This window comes from Pectinophora gossypiella, chromosome 26 (genome assembly GCF_024362695.1).
Source record: "Pectinophora gossypiella chromosome 26, ilPecGoss1.1, whole genome shotgun sequence".
In the NCBI taxonomy this organism is placed as follows: domain Eukaryota; kingdom Metazoa; phylum Arthropoda; class Insecta; order Lepidoptera; family Gelechiidae; genus Pectinophora; species Pectinophora gossypiella.
Window position 1 is genome coordinate 3,171,132 of NC_065429.1, and position 25,354 is coordinate 3,196,485.

The 25,354-nt window shown below is 41.7% G+C and overlaps 2 protein-coding genes and 1 non-coding gene across 9 annotated transcripts in view; 1 reads left to right on the forward strand and 2 right to left on the reverse strand.

The window, feature by feature from the left end:
- Positions 1–4,491, reverse strand: part of LOC126378330 (uncharacterized) — a 91,922-nt gene extending 87,431 nt beyond the window's left edge. The window contains exon 1 of the mRNA XM_050026561.1: positions 4,472–4,491. The gene's annotated coding sequence lies outside the window, so the exon portion shown is untranslated. The remainder of the gene's footprint in view (positions 1–4,471) is intronic.
- The window catches only part of LOC126378322 (talin-1), a 135,932-nt gene that overhangs the window by 36,017 nt on the left and 74,561 nt on the right, over positions 1–25,354 (reverse strand). For all 7 annotated transcript variants that reach the window (XM_050026521.1, XM_050026520.1, XM_050026518.1 and 4 more), the window contains exons 27-45: positions 23,339–23,483; positions 21,746–21,945; positions 21,106–21,235; positions 20,457–20,581; positions 19,624–19,792; positions 18,729–18,821; positions 18,220–18,294; positions 16,992–17,154; positions 16,096–16,223; positions 15,081–15,212; positions 14,086–14,271; positions 13,491–13,645; positions 11,379–11,522; positions 10,467–10,600; positions 9,821–9,933; positions 9,044–9,202; positions 8,349–8,509; positions 2,051–2,153; positions 1,058–1,188 (exon numbers count right to left, since the gene is read on the reverse strand). In XM_050026521.1, the coding sequence (XP_049882478.1) occupies positions 1,058–1,188; positions 2,051–2,153; positions 8,349–8,509; positions 9,044–9,202; positions 9,821–9,933; positions 10,467–10,600; positions 11,379–11,522; positions 13,491–13,645; positions 14,086–14,271; positions 15,081–15,212; positions 16,096–16,223; positions 16,992–17,154; positions 18,220–18,294; positions 18,729–18,821; positions 19,624–19,792; positions 20,457–20,581; positions 21,106–21,235; positions 21,746–21,945; positions 23,339–23,483 (2,646 nt within the window). The remainder of the gene's footprint in view (positions 1–1,057; positions 1,189–2,050; positions 2,154–8,348; positions 8,510–9,043; positions 9,203–9,820; positions 9,934–10,466; positions 10,601–11,378; positions 11,523–13,490; positions 13,646–14,085; positions 14,272–15,080; positions 15,213–16,095; positions 16,224–16,991; positions 17,155–18,219; positions 18,295–18,728; positions 18,822–19,623; positions 19,793–20,456; positions 20,582–21,105; positions 21,236–21,745; positions 21,946–23,338; positions 23,484–25,354) is intronic.
- Positions 23,510–23,581, forward strand: Trnaa-cgc (transfer RNA alanine (anticodon CGC)). The gene has a single exon. It is a non-coding gene; the product is annotated as a tRNA-Ala (tRNA).

Consider the following 25,354-nt stretch of genomic DNA (forward strand, 5'->3'; position numbering starts at 1 on the left):
CAATAACATAATATGACATATATATCACTATAATTTTGTATGTCATGTCCTAGGTTAAGGTTTATATTTTATGGGCCTTAGCTGCCTGAATTAAATAAATAAATATACCCCAAGAGAATAGGTACGCAGGTGCGTACGGATACACACCCTCCCACATAATACACTCTCTCATATATATACACACTGCCACATATATACCCTCTCACACAAACAAATCAGATCAAAATCAAATCAAATATACTTTATTGCACACAATTAAAACATACAAACATTTATAAAAAAAACATTTACCAACAGTACAAGTGGACTGCCTTATTGCGCTGAAACACTTCTTTCCAGGCAACCAATAACAGCAATCAACCATTAAAAAAAAATCACACAAACACACTAAAAACAGGTAAGCTAGCTTAAATTATCCATTAGATGTAGGCGTTCTATTTAATAATCCTCTCTACCAGTTGCAGTGCCCTTACTGGGTCCAAGTTGATACTATAATACTTACTTCTGCATTTTTATAACACCACAATTTGTACGAACACATGGTCGCAATAAAACATTTCTATTTCTAATAAGTACGTTGGTCTATGAGGTTCATTGTTATAGGAAGTGGAGGAGTATATGGGTCATTCTTCTTTTTTATCGACAATAAGAAGTCATTTTCTCGTTATATCGGATTTAACATCTTTCATTATAACGGCAATAAATATTTAAAAAACATCATATAGAGATGTGTCTGTAGAGGAGTATTTAGTGTTTCTCTTTATCTTGGTAATATACTGTTCCTTGCAGGCGCATTGCAAAATATATTGTGACAGAGTGGCCATTTTCATCGGAGACAGCATTTCGATTTACCACTCTGTCACAGAATTTTGTGAAAAACAACCAAGCTACGTTAATCACTAATCGAGGAACCGATTAGTATTTCGCTAGTATTTTAAGTATAATAAGATAACTATATTTTTGGACAATGGAAAGAATAAATAAAATTCTAAAACATATAACATATCAGAGCGAAGGACAGATCATTGTCGATAAAAAAGAAGAACGACCCATATACCTGTTGGCGACGTCGGCGTTGGGCGTGGTGGCGGAGGCCCCGACGCTGTCCTGCGCTAGTTGTTCGTACTTCTGACACATCTCGCTGCCGAGCTGAACAAGGCGGCTCGCGTCTGTCGCCGACTTAGCAGTCTATGAAGAAAAGAATCAGTAACAACTTTATTGCACACACAAACACAGGATACTCACGCGAAAATTATTGTAAGGTAAGGTAGGTATGTGGTTTTAAGTAATGGAAGAATTAATATTAACTTAGCCTTATACATCTTAGAACTTAAGAAAAACTAATTAACAAAACTGGGCAAAGGCGGAATTATCGCTAAAAGCGATCTCTTCCAGACAACCTCGAGGAAAAGAATTTAATAAAATCTTAGCGAGATAGACAGTGCAAAATACAAGTTAGTTAGTTAGTTGTTAGTGCCACCGTAACGAATACAGGGGAGATGATTCAGACCGCGATTCTGAGTTTTCGAAACGGAATTTTCCATTGCAAAAGTAGAGTAATGAAAATAATAAAAAAAAAATATATATATTATGAATTTTGCGACGGAAAATTCCACTTGATGTAATATTAACTCAGAATCGTGGTTTGAATTATCCTCCTCTATTCGTTACGATGTCACTAACACTCTGGATATTTTTATTGAGTTTCAACTTATTCAGCCTTCGTGGTCTAGTGGTTAGAGCGTTAGGCTCCCGATCTGGAGGTCCGAATTCGATTCCCGATGGGGACATTGTCGAAATCACTTTGTTTGGTAAGGATTTTACAGGCTTGAATCACCTGATTGTCTGAAATAAGTTGATTCCGTGCTTCGGAGGGCACGTTAAGCCGTGGGTCCCGGCTATTAGCCGTAAAAATACCTCCACCAACTCGCAGTAGAGCATCGTGGTGGAGTATGCTCCGTTCCCCCTCTGGTTGATTGAGGGGAGGCCTGTGCCCAGCAGTGGGACGTATATAGGCTATTTATGTTTATGTTTCAACTTATTAACTTACCATATCAGTGGCGATGCGCGCGATCTCCTTAGCGGCGCCGACCATGCGGGTCTGGTAGTCGACGAACGAATCCGACTCGTCGTACGAGCCTACCAGGGACATCCTGTGGACAAGAGGTAGAGGTTGCATTAATATATACGTATATGAACACCCTCCATGGTTTAGTGTGACTATTGATCTTTAGGTCCCAGTTCCAAAGAGGTCTCAACTAAGACAGTAACAGCTGTTATCCTGGTCACGGTGCTTTCAACAAACATCTGTTCACACTAGGTGTCACAGACAGCCCCTGTGCAGAGCCTGCATGGAGGCGGAGGAGACAGCGGGCCATGTTCTATTGGAGTGTGGAGGAGTCGGCAATTACCGGGCCAGGCACCTCGGCCTGACGGGGTGCCTCCCTGAGGTGCCCAGTAACGTCATAGGAGTGATAGATTTCCTTGGGGAATTAGGCTGGCTGGAGTGAGTTTATGTGTGTGTGTGTGTGTATAGCCATAGTGTATGCGATAAGGTTAATTAAAAACATACATTTTATCCAAAGCATCCTCCATTGTGCTAGAATACTTGAGTTCATTCATTTCACAATCACTAAACTATAAACACGTCCTAATTTACGTTCAACAAAACACAAGTTATATTAAATTTTAAATTTGAACTTTGAACATAAACATTATGAATTAAAAACCATTATAACACCCACTGTATTTTTTTTAATACCTAATACTTTAGATTCGATTTTTTTTTATGAGAGAAAAGTGAATTTAGAATAGAATAGAAATAGTTTATTATAAAAGGGCGCCACACACAATAAAAAGACAACAACATCATATCAAATTTCCACTAAAACAATTACAAAAAAGCAAGACGGATGTTTGTCGAAATGATGTCCTAAAACAAAGAGGCCTCACTCAGCGCAAGTCGCGGCGTGAACCACGACGCTGGTATTATGTGGACCCTGTTGGGTGACGCACGAACATCGTGTTCCATAAACATGTGTTAATGGTATATATACATTATAATATAATACCAAATTACTTTAATAGAAATAGTGTACATAAACAAATATCACATTATTATTACTATGTTATTGTTGTGTATTATTATTGTTATGTGTGTTAGATCAAGGGGAGGCCTTTGCCCAGCAGGGGGATCGTATAGGCTAAATTCTTATTTTAGATAAGTTAAGATTATTATGTTATTATTTCAACTTTTTAAAAAGAAAATTATTTTTCAAATGGCTACTTGACAGTTGTAATAATAAAATATTGTCGGATATGGTAGTTTATCATTTAACGATAACGATTTTAAAATACTTATCCGAAACCGTCAATTAGCCAATTCTTCAACTTAAATACACCACATTCACTTATGTTATTCATTTTGAATTGGGTCGTGTACTAGGTTCAAGATAAATTATGAAATTTTGATTACTAAATAAAGTTTGATGTAAAAGTAATGAAAAAGATTTTATTTTTTCTATTGAATTTATTTACGAAGTTTAATCAAGAAAACCGTAATAATAAGTCCGGCATTTTATCACGTTTTTCTATGACGTCACAGTGTACTTTTTCAAACGAATTCCATAGTCATTTCGTGTTTTGGCGTTTAGTAAAAAGCAACTGATTTGACTAGTTGGAAACAAGCCTACTCTAACCTATTCCGTTACGCTTTATTTTTGTCTACCACACGTTGACTTTTGGCGTGATTTGTTTGTTGTACATTTGCGTTTGACGGTATCACCACTTGGTCGGACAAATGCAGAGCTCCGAGGGCTTTCGCGCGATTATTTTTTGAACCAGATCGATACGAGGCTAGCACTTAAACGCGCCGGGCGACGTTGAACAGACTGACGCGTGAGTCAATGTCTGCTCAGTAGTTTAGTACTCAATGAATCTGTATTTGAACTATATGTATGCTATTTCGCAATATACTTTTCTATCATTACGGAGGAGCTCGGTGGCGCAGCGGTAAACGCGCTCGGCCTGCGATTGTTGAAGTTAAGCAACTTTCGCAAAGGCCGGTCATAGGATGGGTGACCACAAAAAAAAAGTTTTCATCTCGAGCTCCTCCGTGCTTCGGAAGGCACGTTAAGCCGTTGGTCCCGGCTGCATTAGCAGTCGTTAATAACCACCAATCCGCACTGGGCCCGCGTGATGGTTTAAGGCCCGATCTCCCTATCCATCCATAGGGAAGGCCCGTGCCCCAGCAGTGGGGACGTTAATGGGCTGATGATGATGATGATCATTACGATGTGTATACAATCGAAAGTGTCTGGTTCAAACAAAGTACGATAAACTGCAAGAGTCCAATCAGTTTCTTGCAAAGTAATAAATTGACTGGTTGCACTTCAAGCGGTGAAGGAAAACATCGTGAGGAAACCCACATTCCCGAGAAATGCATTTTCGGAGGTATGTGACCTAACCTAACCTGTATTGGGCTGGTTTTCCCTTCGCGGAAGGTCAGACAGGCAATCGCTTCTGTAAAAAACCCGGACCTGTCGAATCTTCAGGTTAGGTAAGCGGACCCTGTGATAAACGGGATAGTGCTACGGAGATGATGACGTATGCCTACTACAACTGGACCTTGAAATAACTCGACAAAAAGGTGACGGATTGATAACCTGGGCGTGATAGTCCATTTTTAACTCATATTTACAGTAGACTTCTTGACAACATAACCAAATAAGATACTTTTTACGAAACGTCAAAACGAAAGTTTGTTTGGAAATACTGTCCTGTGACGTCATCAATAAAAGCGGTCAAACGTCGTACTCATTATTACTTCATTCACAAAACGTCGAACAGTGAAATGAAACTGATTTCTGATCATGTTAGACTGGCGTCTATTTCTAGATGAGCATTTTATAATTTATCTTTGACGCAGTGAAATACCCTGTGTCACACAGGTTTAGCACGATCTAACTCTGAACCGTTTAATGTGCTTATATGTGGTGTTGTGTTGTTCTGTTTCAGGAAATATGTGATACCTTTGGACGCACTTATATGGACATTCTCTATGGACAAATGTGGTTCCTGTACTTGACATTGGCAGTAATGGTTGTCTCTACTCAATGACGACCGGTTGCCATACAATCGTACAGTAGAAGTTGAAGTACTCTGAACCGGCGTGCGTGTATGAAACGATTGATGAACGTGGAGAAGCAAGAGAAGTGTGTCAGGATCGAAACAAATGGAATTCCACGGTCTCTTTAGATTAGATTAGATTCATTTAATTCACATTTAGTTATACAACACATTTTAGACACAATATAAAACGGTAACAACATAAATATGATCGTCGAAAATGATAATAAAAGAATGTCAACAAAGAAGATAATAAATTAAATCAAAATGTCAAAAGATAATTAAATCAATTACAATGTCATGGCTAATAATAATTATAAATTAATTATGTATAAAATAAAATTACATTCAAGTAATTACAATAAAATACAATGTCAATTTTTAATAAAATCGTCCACAGAATATAGCTCCATATCCAACAAAAGGTTTTTTAGACGGTGACCGAATGATACGTCACATACCTCATTTTTTATACTAGTGTCTGTTGTCCCTGAAATTAGAAGGTTAAAACGAAGGCAACTTTGCACAGCGCCATCTGTATAGTTCTTAAGACTTTTTTTGACGTGACTTATCGTAGATTTGCCGCAGATGGCATTAACTACTTGGCCGGACAAATGGGGAGCGCTGAGGGCTCTCAAACGGTTCAACGTTTAAGACAACAGGCCTGAGGGTGCCCAGTTGGGCGCGAACCTCGGCTCAGGGTGTCGTCTGAGAGGAAAAATATTTGAAAGAATTAATCGACCCTAGTGGGTCGATAGCAATAAGCGCTGAATGAGGGAAATCGTCGACCACGCCGGATGGGTTGGTATCGGGGTAAGTTCTTGGGGAACGCAGCCTGGAAAGTCGTAGCTTTCGCCGACTCCAAAACGAATATACCCATTTTTTAACGCGTCTAAATCCAGACAGCTTTTATCAATAAAAATAAAAACAAGACTTCTCTTGGCACGGTGCCAACTGCCCCGATTGATATAACATTCCTCACAAGGCCGGAGAAATGAGTCATATAATAATATTTTTTATATATTTATTATTATTATTTTTAAACGGTTTTATATATAGATATAATTATTATAATGTATTTCATATATTGCACCTCTTTTTATTCTCCCGCAGATATTCTTATACTACCTCTGGGTTGGCTGGAAGAGATCTCACATCCTAACATCCTTCTTGCTTTTTTGTAATTGTTTTAGTGGAAATTAGATATGATATTGTTGTCTTTCTTTTTGTGTGTGGCGTCCTTTCATAATAAACTATTTCTATTCTATTCTATCTCTCTTAAAGATAGGTCCACCCTTGTAAACGTCCATTTCATGTTTGTGATGTAACTAGTTGTTAAGTGCAATAAAGTAAATTCCACTTGATATCAAATCAGAATCATGGTCTGAATCATCCCTCAAAGTTTTCGTTACGTTGTCCCTGTATACAGACAGCTTTGTCTGTTTGTTCGTTAGCTTTGTTGTTTGTGTTTGCTTGACTGCAGCACCAAAACTGACTGCAAATTTTCGAGATTATTCGGAGCTCTGCCCATCCCATTAGAGATTACATGCGTAAGTTTAAGTGTGCAGTGAAAGTCATCACTAATTTAAGACCCACTATACTGGTTGCCCTATTGCCTTCTGCCCCGCAGTACTCTGTCTGACGCGATTGGGATGGCGCCCAGAGTAGTCTATTTCAAAGCCGTATTAGGACTCCTGTCCTCCACCTCTGAATAGTACTGGCAGTATAAGTACACAATTATAATTATCATAGGTGTACGCCGCACGGTCAGTGCATATGGTAAGCGATAAAAATAGATGTATTTACCGGCTAAATATACCGCGCACAGCTGACGAAGCGGCCGCGACTGTTTAGCGAGATCGGTTTAAACGCACATTCATCCCTTGGGCATATGATTATTTATTCTTTATACCAGTGGTTCCTAACCTGGGGGTAATTACCCCCTCAGGGGTAAAACGGAGATTCTAGTGGGATAACACGGGATGGCCCATTATAACTCTTGTTACATTAAAAACAAAAGCCAAAAACCGTCTCAATGTTGAGCATGACATGAGATGCCCGTTGAGTGAAACCGAACCTAATATTGTCAAATTTGCGAATGCAAAGCAATTTCAACCTTCACACTAGTTAACTCCGAGATTTATATATTACTAGTTACCTAAACGTGCATTTTCTTACTTATATAATAAACATATATTCGTTCGAATTTGTGTGGTTTTTATTATATATGTATAGTTGACGACAGGTCGACATGGCAATCGGGGCACGAGGTGAGCCGCGGAGGCGAGGTCGCCCCGCACACCCGCACAGTCCCCGCGGCGTCTTAGTCTTAGTGTCGCACGAGTCCGTATCGACCGCGTTTATCGATTATAATAATCTCGCTCACATAATTTATTACTATTGTGTTTTAAAAATGGCTACGGTTGCATCTTCGTCGCGTGTTTGACTTCGATTTGTGTTTGACAAAGCTTAAAGAGATAACAACAAATGCAATTTTGTCAGTCACGGCATAAAACTGGAGCAATTTCGAAAAACATGTCCAGAACCTTGAAAATGAATATTGGGATAAAGACATGGGAATGGAAAATGAAATGGAAGATTTTATTATAAAAGTCGGAGATACCAGTGACGAAGATTCTTTAAGTTTTTGTAGCGATACGTTAGATGATTCAGATGAATAAATATTAACTTAAATGAAAACGTGGTATTATTTTATTCACATTTTGTTACATACATAATAAAAATATATCGATATTGAAAACGTCACGTCACTAGAGAATTGCCATGTCGACCTGTCGTCTACTATATGTGTGTTAAGATTCTCAATATTTATAAGGATTGGTTTACTATGGATGGATAGGGAGATCGGGCCTTAAACCATCACGCGGGCCCAGTGCGGATTGATGGTTATTAACGACTGCTAATGCAGCCGCGACCAACGGCTTAACGTGCCTTCCGGAGCACGGAGGATCCCTATCCATCCATAGGGAAGGCCCGTGCCCTAGCAGTGGGGATGTTAATGGGCTGATGATGATGATTGATTTACTAATGATGTACCAATGCCCAGCAGTGGAACGTATATAGGCTGTTTATGTAATTATATTGTTATTTTTTTGTATTGTTTGTTTTTTATGTAATACACGGGCATAGGGCAGGTGGCTTCCAGTTCCAGTGCCTGGTGCAGTTAAAGTTCCGTCGACGTGTGTTGAAGTCGTCATCACCTGTGTTCCGTGAGGCGGCAGATGCTGCGGCACATGGCGTCGAGCAGCGGGCCCACGGCGCCCTGCTGCGTGGTCAGCTCGCGCACGCACGCCGTCAGCTCCGTGATGTTCTGTCGCGCCAGCTCCGTCTGCCCGTCCACCTCGCCGTGCACGTTCATTGCCTGCGGGACAGACGGTTTCTTAGCCACTTGGTAATTAAAAAAAGGTAAAAAATAATCTCAAAATAACCTCTGACTGGTGACTGGTATGATAATAGAGACTTGGAATGAAAGTGTAGCGCAGTGTAGGGCCCTATTGTTGCAGAATAGAGAATAGTACATAGAAGCGTAAGACATGTCTGTAGCCTTGATAAGAACCCTGCCTATCTTGCGCGGCAGGGGTACAAGAAAAAAAAAATACCTGAAGATTCGACAGGTCCGGTTTTTTACAGAAGCGACTGCCTGTCTGACCTTCCAACCCGCGAAGAGAAAACCAGTCCAATACAGCTTAGGTCACATACCTCCGAAACATTACTCGGGAATGTGGGTTTCCTCATGATGTTTTCCTTCACCGCTGAGCACCGCTGATCATTCAACCGTACCAATGTGTAGTTTTTATTTGTGACCCATTACCATGGTAAGACAATAGAAATGGTATTCTCTTTTGTCTTTGTTTTTTAAAAAAGAAATCTTTGGGAGTAGAAACCGTTTACTCACCCTAGGGTTCCCACCGGAGTTTTTGGCAGCTTGGATCAGCAGCGCGAGCGTCTCCATCACAGTTCTGGTGTGCTCCAACAGGGCTGCTTGAGTCCGGGACTCTGTCACGTTGGAGGCGGCGCCTACCGCGCCTGACACCAGCGGCTCTGCGTACGATACCTGATGGAGACAACATTGATCAGTATGCAAATCAACGTCCTTCGTGGTCCGGATCCGGAGGTCCCGGGGTTCAAATCCCGGTGGGGACATATCACAAAAATCACTTTGTGATCCCTAGTTTGGTTAGGACATTATTATTAGGGGAACGGCCTCTGTGGTCCAGTGGTTGAGCGTTGGACTCACGATCCGAAAGCCCCGGGTTCGAATCTCGGTGGGGGCATATCACAAAAATCACTTTGTGATCCTTAGTTTGGTTAGGACATTACAGGCTAGTCACCTGATTGTCCGAAAGTAAGATGATCCGTGCTTCGAAAGGCACGTTTAGCCGTTGGTCCCGGTTACTATTTACTGATGTAAGTGAGTAATCGTTACATGAGCCATGTCAGGGGCCTTTGGCGGCTCAATTATAACCCTGATACCAGGGTTGATGAGATTGGTATTCCACCTCAAAACCCACACGATAAGCGGCTCCCAGTAGTTTAGTCCAAGACAGGGAGGGTTGAAAAGAGAAGGGGAGGCCTTTGAAGCTCTCTTTCTCATAACTTTTGAGTCATTTTCGTGCAGTTTACACTATGAGGCGAAGTTATAGATATTTTTATTTGCTATACTTAAACTCACCAGCTGTATGACGGAGTGTCCCAGGTTTTCAGCCTCACTCTTAGCTGCCGTTCTGAGCGGCTCCAGCCGTTCCAGCATCTCCGTCGAGCTGTTCTCGATCTGCTCGCAGTATCCTAAATAAATAAATTTTATTATTATAAAATATATTAAAACTGTACGTAGATCTTTTACTAAAAGTACATCCTTGGAAAGTAAATTATAAACATTCATCATCATCAATTTAAGAGCCACGTTCTTGTCGGTGTAGCATTTTCCATTCCAGTCTATCAAAGGCCAATTCCTTGACTTCCCTATAAGACACGACGTTAACACTTCTTGGTCTTCCCCTTCCTCTCTTTCCTTGTAGCTTTCCTTCTATGATGTTTTTAATAAATTCGTCGTGTCTTATTAGGTGTCCAATCATCTTGCCTCTTCTGTCCTCAATAATTATCAGTATTTGTGTGTTTGTTTTTTCTTTTTGTTTTTTTTTTGTGTTTGTTTGTTTGTAAATTATAAACATTGGACGTGGATAATTTATTTTTTACGAAATGGCTACTTAGGCTGGGATGACGTCAGCTGGGCTAACCTTGAAATGTTAGCAGTCAGTTTTCAGCATACCTGGTTTTCTTATATCAAGGTCTTTTGTATGAAGTGTCCGGGTACCAACCTTGAAGCGAGTGAGTCTTCCTGGCGACGAGCTCCTGTGCCACCGCTTGTATAGCGGCCTGGTCAAGTTCTCTCAGCTGTTTGTTGAGCGTGTCCAGGGCCGCGGAACACTCGCGCTGTCCCGGGGCTTTCTCCCTATTGGCAACAACATATTTATTAGTATTTTAGTCACTGATGGACCACACAAATATACAGGGCGTTAGTGACATCGTAACGAAAACTTTGGGATGATTCAGGCCATGATTTTGAGTTGATATCAAGTGGAATTTTCCATCGTAAAAGTATAAAATTTGTTTTTTTTTTTGTTTCTATGTTAGTTGCTGGACGTTTTGCATTGCGAACGAGTGTTGATTAAAGTATTACGCATTTGTTTAAACATTTTAATCTTCAACTATTCTTCTTATCGTGTGGGTTGTGATGTGGAATACCAACCTCATCAACATTTTAATTATAAAGACAAAGTGTGCGGCGGGCCTGCCTCTAATGCGTCTGAATTATTCCTCAAAAGTCGGTGCGGTGTCAAGTCGGTGAGTAAAGTCGGTGAGTACATAAACTACATAACAATCTTCTTCTATCGTGTGGGTTGTGAGGTGGAGTACCAACCTGATCAAACCTGGTATCAGGGTTACTATCGAGCCGTCAAAGGCCCCTGACATGGCTCATGTAACGACTTACTTACATCAGTATGTAGTATCCGGGACCAACGGTTTAAGGTGCCTTCCGAAGCACAGACAATCAGGTGATCAGCCTGTAATGTCCTAACCAAACTAGGGATCAAAAAGTGATTTTTGTGATATGTCCCCACCGGGATTTGAACCGGGGACCTCCGGATCGTGAGCCCAACGCTCAACCACTGGACCACGGAGGCCGTTTTACATAACAATTATACACGTCCTGTGTACAAGTATCTCACCTGATGTTGGTGACCAGCGACTTGATGCTGTCGGAGACGGTCTTGCTGTGCGCGGCCAGCGCCTGCCACTGCGACCTCTCCTGGGGTTGTAGAGCTAGCACTTTAGCCGACTCCAGCATCGAGCAGGACCCGGATATTATGTTCCTGTAGGGAAGAAAACGACAATGAAGGACTCTCCAGGCTTCGTTCTTCAAAAACTATACACAGAGTGTTAGTGACATCGTAACGAAAACTTTGAGGGATGATTCGGGCCATGATTCTGAGTAGATATCAAGTGGAATTTTCCGTTGCAAAAGCATGGAACGGAAAAAAATCACTAAATATTTCATGAATTTTCCGACAGGAAAATCTACTCGATATCAACTCAGAATCATTTGCCTGAATCATCCCCCTCAGTATTAGAATAGAGGGCGTATTAACTGTATAGATGGCGCTATACAGACTTCCCTTCGTTTGACCTTCTAATTTCAAGGTTAACAAACAGGTTCTCTATTTTTACGCATAATTTTTTATGTAATGATTTACCATGGCATAATGTTACTTGTCCTATTATTAGTTACGCATAATATTAATTTGTCATAACTTTTTTTAGCATAATTTTGAAACTCATAACTACCATAAGCATAATAATTAATGTCAATAATGACATATAAGCATAAGTATTATAAGCATAAAAACTATACTCCGAATAAGAAAAGTTTTGGCACAACTTTGAACATTTCCGAAACTTACTTTTTCCATGGTTGCATTTGGTTCATGATTGTGACTTTTAAAATTTTTTGACTCTATTTCATGCTGTTGGTGATCATTCAGTATACTTTTCGTGTGTAAGATAGACATACTGGCGGCGTACGCACCCTAACCTACTGTTATGCCTTGTAGAAATTATGACAAAACACTATTATTCTAAAAAAGAATTATGGATACCTATTTATATGCGAATCGAATTTATACCAACAAATATTAGTCCAAAAATAAGTTATACCTAACAAACCGGTATTTTTAGGAGTTATTATGGGAAAATACTATTATGCTTAAAAACGTTATGCGAAAAGGATTATGATAATTAAAATTATGACAAAACCATTTATGCATTTTGAGAGAATCCCTAGACATATGTATATTTATCTTTGTTTTCGGGTACAAATGATGGCCCTTTTTATTACACCAAGATACAATTACGTCATCCACCCATTATTATTCTGATCAAAATAAAGAGAAGCAAATAATTCTATACCATATCTGATCTAAATATCAAGCGCCCATTATTTTTCAAATCAAATCAAATCAAATAATTTATTGTATGAATTTGGGTACATAATTTGGTCTCTCTCTTTGTAAGAAGAGTGGTATGTTTGCATGCATTGAGTTTCAGGACAATATCTTGTGGTTTCTACACATTGCATACGGCTTGTTAGATACGAGTTGATCCATTTAAAAGCGGAACCTCTTATGCCGTACCGATTAAATTTAGCGAGCAAACTTTTTTTTATGTATTCAAACTTATATTAGTATTCAAACTATTTTTTATGTGCTTCTGCCACTACATTGTATTTTGGAATAATTATGTACCCGAGTAAAGAGAAAATAGGTAATTATCACGTTAAAGCTGTACAACGCTATCTGTATTGTTTTTGATGAATGAACATTGGAAAGTTCCTCGTTACCAATTATCATTAAAGAGTAGATGAGATTTCCACAGACACAAATTCAAAATAATTTACCTTATTATAGTATTAATGAATATTTTAATGATTCGAATTTAAACATTTAAAAGCCTCCTTCTCTCTGGTTTTTTCTGTTGTTGTGCCCGAAAGGGTCTGTGATGTGACACTCAAATGTAACTGACCAACTTGTACACCATCATAGTATGCAAATAAATTATATTGTAAAATTCTTATGGGAAATAAAAATATCTTAAACCAGAACTTTGTTAATATGGCGTCCAATATTGAAATGTTTTTTCTTCTTTAGGTATTTATAAAATATTAGAAGCTCCTATCTGGCCAAGTAGTGAATACTATATGTTGGTCTACAATAAGTCACGTTAAAAAAGCAAAGAAATAAAAACGAAGCGCGACTGGTGTAGTGTAACAATGCTGAGTGTGGTACCGTCCGCAGTCGAGCACGGCGTCCTGGCTGCGGCGCGCATGCGCGGAGATCCTGGCGGGCACGCTGGCGAACTCGGGGCTGTCGGCGAACTGGCACAGGCTGCTCACCGCGTCCTGCAGCGGGGCCGTCGCCGCCGCGCAGCGGGCGCGGTTCGACTGCGACACACGGTTATACACGGTGTTAGTGGCATCGTAACGAATACTGAGGGGGATGATTCAGACCATGATCCTGAGTTAATATCAAGTGGAATTTTTCGTCGCAAACTTCATGCCTTTTTTTAGTTTTTTAAAAGTTTGTTTGGATTATTCCGAAATTTTCGAGGTAGAACGTTATAGGGCACCAATATTTTTTTTTGGAATTCTGCCCCTTCAAAGGGGTGAAATTTCATATGGGACTTCGCAGTTTTCAAAGTAGCTAAAAATTGGCACATTAGGAAAGGGGCGGCGGTTACTACATTCTGATATAAGTAGTCGTTACATGAGCCATGTCAGGGGCCTTTGGCGGCTCAATAGTAACCCTGACACCAGGGTTGATGAGGTTGGTACTCCACCTCACAACCTACACGATAGAAGAAGGAAAGGGGAACGCCACATACCTCACTATAGTCAGTATCCAGAGCCTTGATCTCCTTCACCAGCTTAGCTGTCGAGTTGGCGACGTCTTTGGCGGCCTGAACGAAGTGACGCTTTGCTTGTGGTGAGGCGGTCTTGCCGGACGCGACGCGACACGCGTTGCAGAGCGCGCTCGTGTGTTTCGCTATCACTGTCGCCGCTGATAGCACCTGTGGAAGTATTCATTCTATTAGTATTAAAATCTTCCTTCGTGTGATACATTGTTTTAAGTTAATGCGGTTATTATCATAATTAAAACACATAATGGCCCCGATTCCTGGAGACACCGCCTAATTTTATTTTAAGTTATATCCGTCATTTTCATATCCGTCGAAAAGGAAAGGGACGGATGATTCACAGCTCTTAATTTTAGGAAGAATGAGTAAATTAATGTGTCGGGTTATTGACTGACGTAAAATTTTTAGACGGTTGTTTTAGATTTGTGCTTAAAATTGACGTGTGTTCCATAAATTTTATGCTTGTCGATTACCCGTCCCTTTCCTTTTCGGTGTATAAGAAAATGACAGATATAACTTAAAATAAAATTAGATGGTATTTACAGGAATTAGCACCAATAACGGGTTATTACCGCGGGATGACTGATCCCGTGATCATGGCACTTGTAACAGTGTCGAAATATCGAGAGTCTCATATCCCTACTTTAAATGCGATAAGAACCCGTTATTACATACATAAACTCACGCCCGTAATCCCTAATGGGGTGGGCAGAGCCACAAGTAATCAAAGACAACTTGCAGCCACTGTTGATACGATGTCGTAAGCTGGATATGATGAACCTTATGGTGATAAGGGATCAGCCTATCGCCCATAACATTAGTCCATCATGTTAGAGGACACAATCCCTCTGTCGGTTTTTACGACATGCCCGGGAAGACAAGCAGCTGAACGTTTTCTATGTTTTTTATTTGCTCCCAGAACCCGTTATTATGTGTTTTAATTATTGTTTGTGTGATGTTACCTGTTGCTGGTTGCTGCTGGAGTCGCAGAGCGCGCGGCAGGCCTGGTCGATGGCCACGGCGGCGCGCGCGAACTGGGCCTGGTCCACCAGCCCGGGACGGCCCGCCACGCTCGTCTCGTCCGACACCGCCACCTGTGGGGAGTGACACGAACATCAATAAACTCACACGCATTAGGCACTGTGGTTCTGTGGTACACCGGCTTGCTACTCAAACTGGAGCGCCGGTTCGAACCCCGGTCAATGTACAATCAAAGAGCAAAAGTGCAGTCACTGAGCCCATCGAACTATTTGTAAACAGTGGTGAAATTATAAACCATTAGTTGTCATAATAATGGAGCTCGGTGGCGCAGCAGTAAACGCGCTCGGACTGCGATTGTTGAAGTTAAGCAACTTTCGCAAAGGCCGGTCATGGGATGGGTGACCACAAAAAAAAAGTTTTCATCTCGAGCTCCTCCGGGCTTCGGAAGACACGTTAAGCCGTTGGTCCCGGCTGCATTAGCAGTCGTTAATAACCACCAATCCGCACTGGGCCCGCGTGGTGGTTTAAGGCCCGATATCCCTATCCATCCATAGGGAAGGCCCGTGCTCCAGCAGTGGGGACTTTAATGGGCTGGTGATGATGATGATGTGATGAGTTGTCATAATTATAAAATGAAATCAGAATCACTTATTCAACGTAATTATCATGGATAAACTTGTTGAAGGTCAATGTAATATTTTTGAATTTACGTCATTTCGCAAGGTGTTATGGCTGAGGCGAAGAAATGACAAGAAACTGCAACAGCAACACATCTTTTAAATCAATGAGGGTATACATTACACGTTATTTTATAAATGTGTTTTTGGTCTATTACAGAAACGACATAATAACTATTAATAACCTTGTAGGTCTTCCTCTGCCAGCTCTACCAACAACCTTCGCTTTAAGCCTCTTTCGTCATGCTGAAACTTGACCGGGACAAACCTTAGCTAGTTTAACCAATGAGCCTGGATATTCCCTCAGTGATATACTGACCAAATACGCAGCCTGGGCGGTGCACTCGACAAGTCCTTGAACGGCTGTTGCTACGCCGCCCACGGAGCGAGCGAACTGCTCGTGCTCGGACCTCTTCACTGCCGACGCCATACCGGACATGCCTTCACCTGATAGGGAAGAAACGTCATATAAATGTAGGAAAGTGAGAATACTATGTAAGGATAACGAATGGGAATTTGATTGTTTATGGTATGAAAGGAGGATAGTTAATGAATGGGACGTAAGGCAGTTTCAAAAAGTAAGAAAGGCGAATCGATGGTGCAATGATCTTGTTAAATTTAAGGAGTAAAGACATTTAAAATATCCCGTGTTTCTATATCCCACATAAATATACAATACAGGGCGTACGGTCACGAGCACTAATATCTGTACACTTTGGTACCATGTCACATTAACTTTTTTGACAAATTGAACTGTAAGTCTCACTAAATGTTAAATATGTTAGTGCGACAGAGTCCTAAAGTGACAGACAGGAGTCCTAGTCTGGCTTTGTAATAGACTACTCTGGGCGCCAACCCACTTGCGTCAGACAGAGTACTGCGGGGAGGAAGGCAAGAGGGAAACCACTGCCCTATTTTTCCCTAAATAAGTAGCATGGAAAATGCTGCACCGACAAGAGCGTGGCTCTTAAATTGATGATGATGATCCTACAAATACAGTTCATTCAAATATGTGTGTTGGGTTTTATTATAATTAACCAGCGCTTTCTACACAGGGTGTTAGTGACAACGTAACGAACTTTGTGGGATGTTTTAAGTTTTTGTATTGTTATTGTGTGTGGCTTCCTTTTACAATAAATAATTTCTTTCTTTCTATATAATAATAACGTGCCGCTAGTCTAAAGACAGCTCTACATATGTAATGTGTGTACTTACTCAGCCCCTTGCTCTGTTCAACGACGCAGTCGAGGCAGGCGAAGTATCCCAGCTCGTTGACGGGCTCTGTGGGCGAGTTGAGTAGCGGCCGCGTGCTCTCAATGCTGCGGATGGCTGCCGCACACTCCTTCTGACCCGGGGCGGCTTCTGTGCACACGTCCACCTGGTGGGGGGAAGGTTATTATAAAGTTAGTGATTATTTAGAAGATATGAATGCATGGGATCAACTGTCTGAGAACTGATATTAGGCAGCTAAATTACTCAATTGTATAACAATATGTTATGTTTTTTTTTTAAAGAACGTCTAGGGCCGTGTGCGGAGGATTTTCTTGCAGCTTCTTTTCCCCGGCTATACAGGTTGTGAGAAGCTGCAGTAGTTTTAGGCGGATGAGACGTTCGTTATGTAAAAATTGACGATTCAAAGTGTAACTATGTTACCTACTGAATAAATATATTTTTGAATTTGTTTGTATATTTGGATCGAATATGGCATAGACTTATGTTGCTACCTATATTGCTTCTCTTTAATTTGATATTGTTTGGGACGGGTAATCGACAGGCATACAATTTAGAGAACACACGTCAATTTTATGCAGTTTGAAATTCCCTCCCGACATTTTACATTAGCTAATAACCCGACAGAATTAAGTAGACAACACACGTCAAATGGGTTTCATATCAGCGAGGTGTTTATTTTATTCGCCCGGGTTATTTTGTACCATTTTAAAATTAACAGCTGTCAATCATTCGTCCTTTTTTTTAATACTTTTAATAATGGGTGGATGATCAGTTGTGCCTGGGTGTAATAACAAAGGGGTATAATAATAATATTAAAGATGTTTATAATCTATGAGATTAGAAAGTTAAACGAAGGCAACTGTGTACAACGCCATCTATACTCTTTATTGCTTTAAAATACAAAAGAAATTCACACATAATTTATCCTCACAAAGAGAAAATTAATTTCGTGTTTAGACGTTAAGGTGTTTCCATTGACGCGGAGCTCGTCCTGCACGCGGAGATGTGCAGGAATCGACCAATCACCGTGAGGGAGAGAGTGAAAGAGCGTCTTCGTTTTACGCTCTCTCGAACGCTGTGATTGGTCAAATCCGCACATCTCCGCTCTTCTCCTCCCAACCTCCGCGTCGGAACACGGCCTTAGTAAAGAGTAACTGATTTGACTAGTTGGAGACTAGTCTATTCTGTTGAATAATTTCTCATGACTCACCAATCGATTGATGCTCTCGGTGACAGCGCGAGCAGCGGCCGCGAGTTGGTTCTTAGCGTTCGGTCGGGTAAGGTCCTGCGCGAAACATCATTAAATCAGATTTTAAACACAACCATAGAATGAAAAAAAAAATGTAGTGTTGAATGTAGTTCTGTGCAATAAAGTATATTTGATTTGATAGAATGAGGAATAATACAGCAATATGGAGATATCGTTTTATCTCCTATGATCTATCTTCCTGTTGGTATGTTTGTCGTGCCGCTGCCTGTCATAGGAGATGGATCGATGTTTTCGACTCTACTCATAATGGGAGCACTGTTAAAAGCTTGTTGGAATACTTGATACACACGGTACCACTTTTCCTTATGAGTAAAGGTATTTTTTCAGAAAAGATCAATCAGAAAATAGGTAATTATCTCGTTTGAGTTGTACAGCGTTATCTATATTGTTTTTGATGAATGTGACTTGTGAAGTCCCTCATTGTTTGAATGTTGTAAGGGTATACATACCTGGCTGACAGACTTGGCGGTGCCCAGCAGCTTGGATGAGTTGACGGTGACCGACTTCATCGAGCTCACCATCAGCGACTGCGTCTCCCGGTCCTGGTTGAACATAACACATTAATAATCTTGTTTTTGAGTCACTTCTTCTATCGTGTACCCTACACGTGTGAAGTGAATTACCAACCTCATCAACCCTGGTGTCTGGGGTTATGAGACACTGTGGTACACCGACTTGATTCTCAAACGGGGAGCGCCAGTTCGGACCGCGGTACCGAACTTCTGAGTTATTTAAGTTGTCTTAAGTACAGTTTTCACCGACACAGTCGGCTCCGATATTGCTCACCACCTATCACGTTGGTCTAGCACAAAGCTCGGTGAGGTGTGGGTACTTAGTTCATAATGCGATGGATGTACCTATGTCTACCCCAATTGGGATAGTCGTGAGCTTATTTTTATGTTTAAATTTTCTGGCAGAAAATGCTGTAATGTTTAAAGATTCTCGTAGGTATATTTGTTTGGTGGCAAAGGTGATCTGCCGGCAAAGATAGTTCTCGAGGTACCGAACTGAACATAGTACCCCGCTAGCCACAAGTTGGTAGTGTGACTAAGGATCGACGATCCAACGGTGTCACGTTGGAAGTTGTATATATACGTCGCGCTGTGAAAACTTCGTTAGCGCGTTCTAGGACTGCATTGAATGATGTGTGCGCCATGCGGTCTTCTTATCGTGTGGGTTGTGAGGTAGAATACCAGCCTCATCAACCCTAATGTCAGGGTTATTATTCAGCCACCAAAGGCCCCTGACATCACTCGTCGTCTGTTGATTATGGGCGGACCTAGCTGGTCAACTAGTTGGGTCTGCTATATGTGTGCAATATATAATATTTGATATGGTACGTACTTCAGTTTGTCCAGCCATCTCCATGGAGACGCCGAGCAGGCGGTTGAAGGCGTCCCCGAGCTGGCGGCTGGAGCGAGCCAGCGAATCGGGCCGCTCCACTGACTGCACCACCTCGGAGGACGCCGAACTCAGACCCACGGCCGCCGCGTTCAACTCCGACTGCAATTCGCTGAGGAGAAAACATGCTTTTAGAAAATCCATACTAATGATTATATTACTAACATTATAAAAGGGAAAGTGTGTGTTTGTCTATTTGTCCGTCTTTCACGGCAAAATGGAGCAACGAATTGACGTCATTTTTTAAGTGAAGTTGTAGTTGTATCAGATGAAGTGATATAAAGCGACATAGTCTATTTTTTGTCTCTTTCTAATCCCCCACTTCCCTAAAATGGGGGGTGGAAGTTTGTATGGAGTTCACGACTATATTCCCAATTGAGATAGTGAGAGGTACATCCATCGCAAGATGAACTAAGTACCCACACCTCACCGAGCTTTGTGTTAGACCAACGTGATAGGGGGTGAGCCATATCGGAGCCAACTGTGTCAGTGAAAACTGTACTTAAGACAACTTCAATAACTCAGAAGTTCGGTACCGCGGTTCGACTTGGCGCTCCCCGTTGGTGAGCCGTATCGTCACTTTGGGAACGGCAGTAAAAATGCGCAAAAGTTACGTAAAAAGGATCAGAGTACAAGAAACAAAAATTCGATAAAGAAAAGCAGCCAGTGCCTCTACTATTAAAGAGTATTTACAATACTACAATAGGAACATGCCCGCTTTGGGAACATTCCCGGGGACGGCACGTCACTGGTTGTAAGCGGGCTGTTCAACTTACCCGTATGTCTTGTCCGAGGGCGGGAACTCTCCCATGTTGAGTATATTGAGGGTTTCGTTAATGTTTTCCATCGCCCTGTCGAGTTCAGTGTGCGAGGGCACCGCTTCCATCGTCTGTTCTAGGTTCTGCAAGCAAAGAGCGATTTAGAAATAAGATTTGAGTGAGTGAGTCACACAGAAGACTGAGTGAATCATCATCATCATCTCCCTAGTTAAAAATGGACTATCACGCCCAGGTTATCAATTCATCACCTAAATTTGACCTTTTAGTCGAGTTATTTCAAGGTCCAATTGTAATAGGCACACGTCATCATTTCACTTTACCGTTTTTCACAGGGTCCGCTTACCTAACCTGAAGATTTGACAGGTCCGGTTTTTAACAGAAGCGACTGTCTGCCTGACCTTCCAACCCGCGAAGGGAAATCCAGCCCAATGCAGGTTAGGTCACATACCTCCGAAAATGCGTTTCTCAGGAATGTGGGTTTCCTCACGATGTTTTATGTACCTAACATCATCATTAATTTAAAAGCCACGCTCTTGTCGGTGTAGCTTTTTCCAATCTTGTCTATCGAAGGTCAATTCTTTGACTTTCTTATAAGACACGACGTTCGTTTTCTCTTTAATTATATTTATGTCTTTTTATTTGTTACCTGCGAGATATCCTTGGCAATGGACACAATGGTCGCAGTGTCGATGGTCTCCGAAGTGGTGAGGTACGTCTTGACGGTTTCAACCAGCGTGAGCGATGAAGTCAACACTTGGCGGCCCGACGATATCATCCTGTTGGAAACGAACCATCATCATCATCTCCATATCATTATCCCGTTGTTCACAGGGTTCGCTTATCTAACCCGTATATTTGACAGGTCCGGTTTTTTTTACAGAAGCGACCAAACCAAAAACCTGGTTTCTGGTTTGGAAATAAACCATCTAATAAAGTATACGTCCTACTGCTGGGCACAGGCCTCCCTTCAATCAACCAGAGGGGGTATGGAGCATACTCCACCACGCTGCTCCACTGCGGGTTGGTGGAGGTGTTTTACGGCTATTAGCCGGGACCAACGGCTTAACGTCAATGTTTTCGTTAGTTAGTTTTGAAGTTAAAAGCATGAACTTCTGGACATAGATTCCTCAAGTGACGCGATCAGGATTATCAAGATGGTATTTTGTCACGTCATCCCCTAGAGGGTTAAAAGGGCCTGAATAAACTATGAAATTTTGAAGTAAGCATGAAATTTCGCGGATGACGTAGCGGGCGGTCCGCTAGTGACAATATGAAGCGATGTGTACCTCTCCCTGGCCGGCGGCTCGCTGTTGGCGGCCGTGGAGGCCCGCAGCGAGCTGGTGAAGTCCCTGAGGTTGGCGGCCAGGTCCCCGCCGGCGCGGGCGGCCGCCTCGGGCGCGCGCAGCCGCACCGCCGACACCAGCGCCGCCGTGCTGGACGCCGTCGCGCGGGACGACGACTGCATCGCCTGCGACGCCCACTCCGCCTGCGACCCAGGGCGACATTATAAGGACATACATAACAACCGGAGGGGGTATGGAGCATACTCCACCACGCTGCTCCAATGCGGGTTGGTGAAGGTGTTTTTACGGCTAATAGCCGGGACCAACGGCTTAACGTGCCCTCCGAAGCACAGAATCATCTTACTTTTTCGGACAATCAGGTGATTCAAGCCTGAAAAGTCCTTACCAAACAAAGGACAGTCTCACAAAGTGATTTCGACAATGTCCCCATCGGGAATCGAACCCGGACCTCCAGATCGTGAGCCTAACGCTCTAACCACTAGACCACGGAGGCTGTTACATTATAAGGAATACATAAATAATTCATTACAAAAGGACATAACATCCGTTCCCGCGCGTGCGTAGCCGTGGCAGCTCTATTGGAAGAACGCTTCACTCGCACTGAGCTCGCATGTTCAATTCCCAGGATGGGCCCAAACCAATTTTCGAATTCACGTTTGGATCATAAATGTTTATCACGTACTCAGCGATGAAGGAAATTGTGTCCAAAACACTAGGCTACGTGACAACCTCAAATGTCAAATGAGATATTTTTTACGAAATGCTTTATAAAGAGTTTTTGTATTGTAATGAGTGCGAAATTTTGACACATTTTTCTATGACGTCACAGGTTGCTTTTTCATACAAATTACAGAGTAATTTCACGTTTTGACGTTTAGTAAAAAGTAACTGATTTGACTGGCTTGAATCTAGCCTAATATTGTTTATTCAACGATACTCACAGTCTCTACAACAGTCACACTACACACAGTCACAGTCAATCAGTCAGCAGTTACAGTCTCTAGTTGTATCTAGTATAACTGATGATAACTGATTTCTCCGACCGATTTCGGCCATGGCGACCACTTCGAGTCCTAGTCGGCACGACGCTGATGCGCCCGAAGATGGCTTATGTAGCCTATCTTTACAGTGAACTCCCGCGCACAGTGAGGGCACGTGAGCATACCGTTTTGGTAATTATAATGAATAGCGGCAGGGGGACGGGCCTTCAACTCATCACGTTTAGCGTCGAGGTCTGCCGTGCGCTGTTGCTCGAACTCGTGTACTCGCCTCATCACCAGCCTGCGCCATTCTGGGCGCTGTGCTGCCAAACCCTCCCATTGACAAGGCTCAATGTTGCATCTTTTCATATGCCGCTTCAGAACATCTAGTATAGTCTCTAATATAATCCCGGTGGGAAATAGGCGTGAGTTTATGTATGTACATGAGCAATATAATGTACCCACTTTAGGACTCTGTCGCACTAACATATTTGACATTTAGTGAGAGTTACAGTTCAATTTGTCAAAAAAGTTAATGTGACATGGTACCAAAGTGTATACGTATTAATGCTCGTGACCGTATGTATGTACTCACAGTCTGGCCGGGCAGCGGGCGCAGCTCGAAGGCTCTCGCGGCTTCCTCCAGCTCGTCCAGCTCGCCCTGCAGGGAGCGGATGATCTCGGCCGCCGCGTCCAGCTCCAGCCCCTTGCACGATATACGCGCGCGGGATACGGCTGACCTGTACGCAATATTAACATTATAACGGCCTCCGTGGTCCAGTGGTTGAGCGTTGGGCTCGCGATCCGGAGGTCCCGGGTTCGAATCCCGGTGGGGATATATCACACAAAACACCACTTTGTGATCCCTAGTTTGGTTAGGACATTACAGGCTGATCACCTGATTGTCCGAAAGTAAGATGATCCGCGCTTCGGACGGCACGTTAAGCCGTAACCGGGACCAAGTGGTTTACTGATGTGAGTAATCGTTACATGAACCATTTCAGGGGACTTTGGTGGCTCAATTGTAACCCTGACACCAGAGAAGAAGATTAAAAATATATTTTTTTTGAGTAATTTGATTTATATAATAATAATAATAAAATGTATTTATTTCCACATATTTTAACAATAGTGTTCATAAAAAATAATTCTTAATTTAAGTCTTAAGGGTAATCTTAAACCGAAAATACAGCTGATGCCTAAAATAGACTAATAAAGTCTGTGCTATAGGCATCAGCTACTATCGCAGAGATGCAGTATTGATATTGACACACATGTGAAACAAGTTTACAAAAAAAAAAAAAAAAAAGTTGTCATCGAGAAGAAAAACAAACTAAAATTAAAAAAAAAAGAAAAGACAACGAGTTATTATCAAGATATTATATAAAAAAAAAAGATAAATCTAAGTATCTATGTTGTGTGTTTCTGTGTGTGTGTGTGTGTGTGTGTGTGTGTGTGTGTGTGTGTGTGTGTGCGTGCGTGCGTTTTTCTTTATTAGTTTCTGCTTCCTGTCTAGCCCTACGACGAAAGTCTTGGGGTCGGTTTTGAGGCCACTAGACAGGAAGAGGAAAAGTGTACGTAAATGGTGTTTGTGTCTAACCAATAGGGTGTAGCAGGGCTTCAGTGTCGTCGTGAGACAGATTCTGAAGCCATTTTTTTGTAGTAGTTTTGTATTCCTGTTTATTAAGTGAATGAGAGTCTAATTTATGATGTAGACTATTGTACAAGAACGGCCCAAGAAAACAAAAGAATCTATGGCTAAAAGTAGTATTGAACGATGTTGATTTTGCTACTAAATAATTTCGTTGTGATTGAGTTGTTTTAGTAAGAGGTGTAATGGAGTGTTGTAAAAGTACAGTATGGAGGATGAACAGTTGACGGACTGTAAGAACCTGGCAAAACTCATAAAGCAACCTGGTAGGATAGAGAAGAGGTTTAAATGTAGCCACTTTCAGTAGTGCTCTCTGGGCACGCTCTATTTTAATAAAGTGTGTATCAACAGCACCACCCCATGTGGTAATACAATAGGTAAGTAGGGATTGGCATAGGGCACGATAAACCATCTTTAAAGTGTCAGGATCGGCAACATGTCGAAGTTGTTTAAATACAAAAATGAACTTGCGCAGTCTCGATGAGAGGAGATGTATGTATGGTTTGAAAGTAAGGTGACTGTCAATGAGCAAACCCAAATATTTAATTTGATCAGTTTTTTGTACGGATGGACATTTGCACTGTAGGGTTGAATCATGGTTAGTGTGGGCTATAATTGAGAAGCTATTTTGATCGGGAAGTTGCCAATTTCGAATGGAGAAGATCATGTACTTCGTTTTGTCAACATTTAGGGTAAGCAAGTTTTGATTTAGCCATTTAGTTACTAGATTGAAGCCCTGCTGAGCAGAGTTGAAGACATCAGACCATGTATCTCCTGAGAAAAATAAGACCGTATCATCAGCAAAAGAGAGGATGTTGCCATTCAATAATTGAAGACTGCATAAACTATTTATGTATGTTAAAAACAGACTAGGCCCCAATATGCTACCCTGGGGGACGCCGTAATCAATAGGAAGATCGCAACTAGTGTGACCATCAAGAGTTACACACTGTGTTCGGT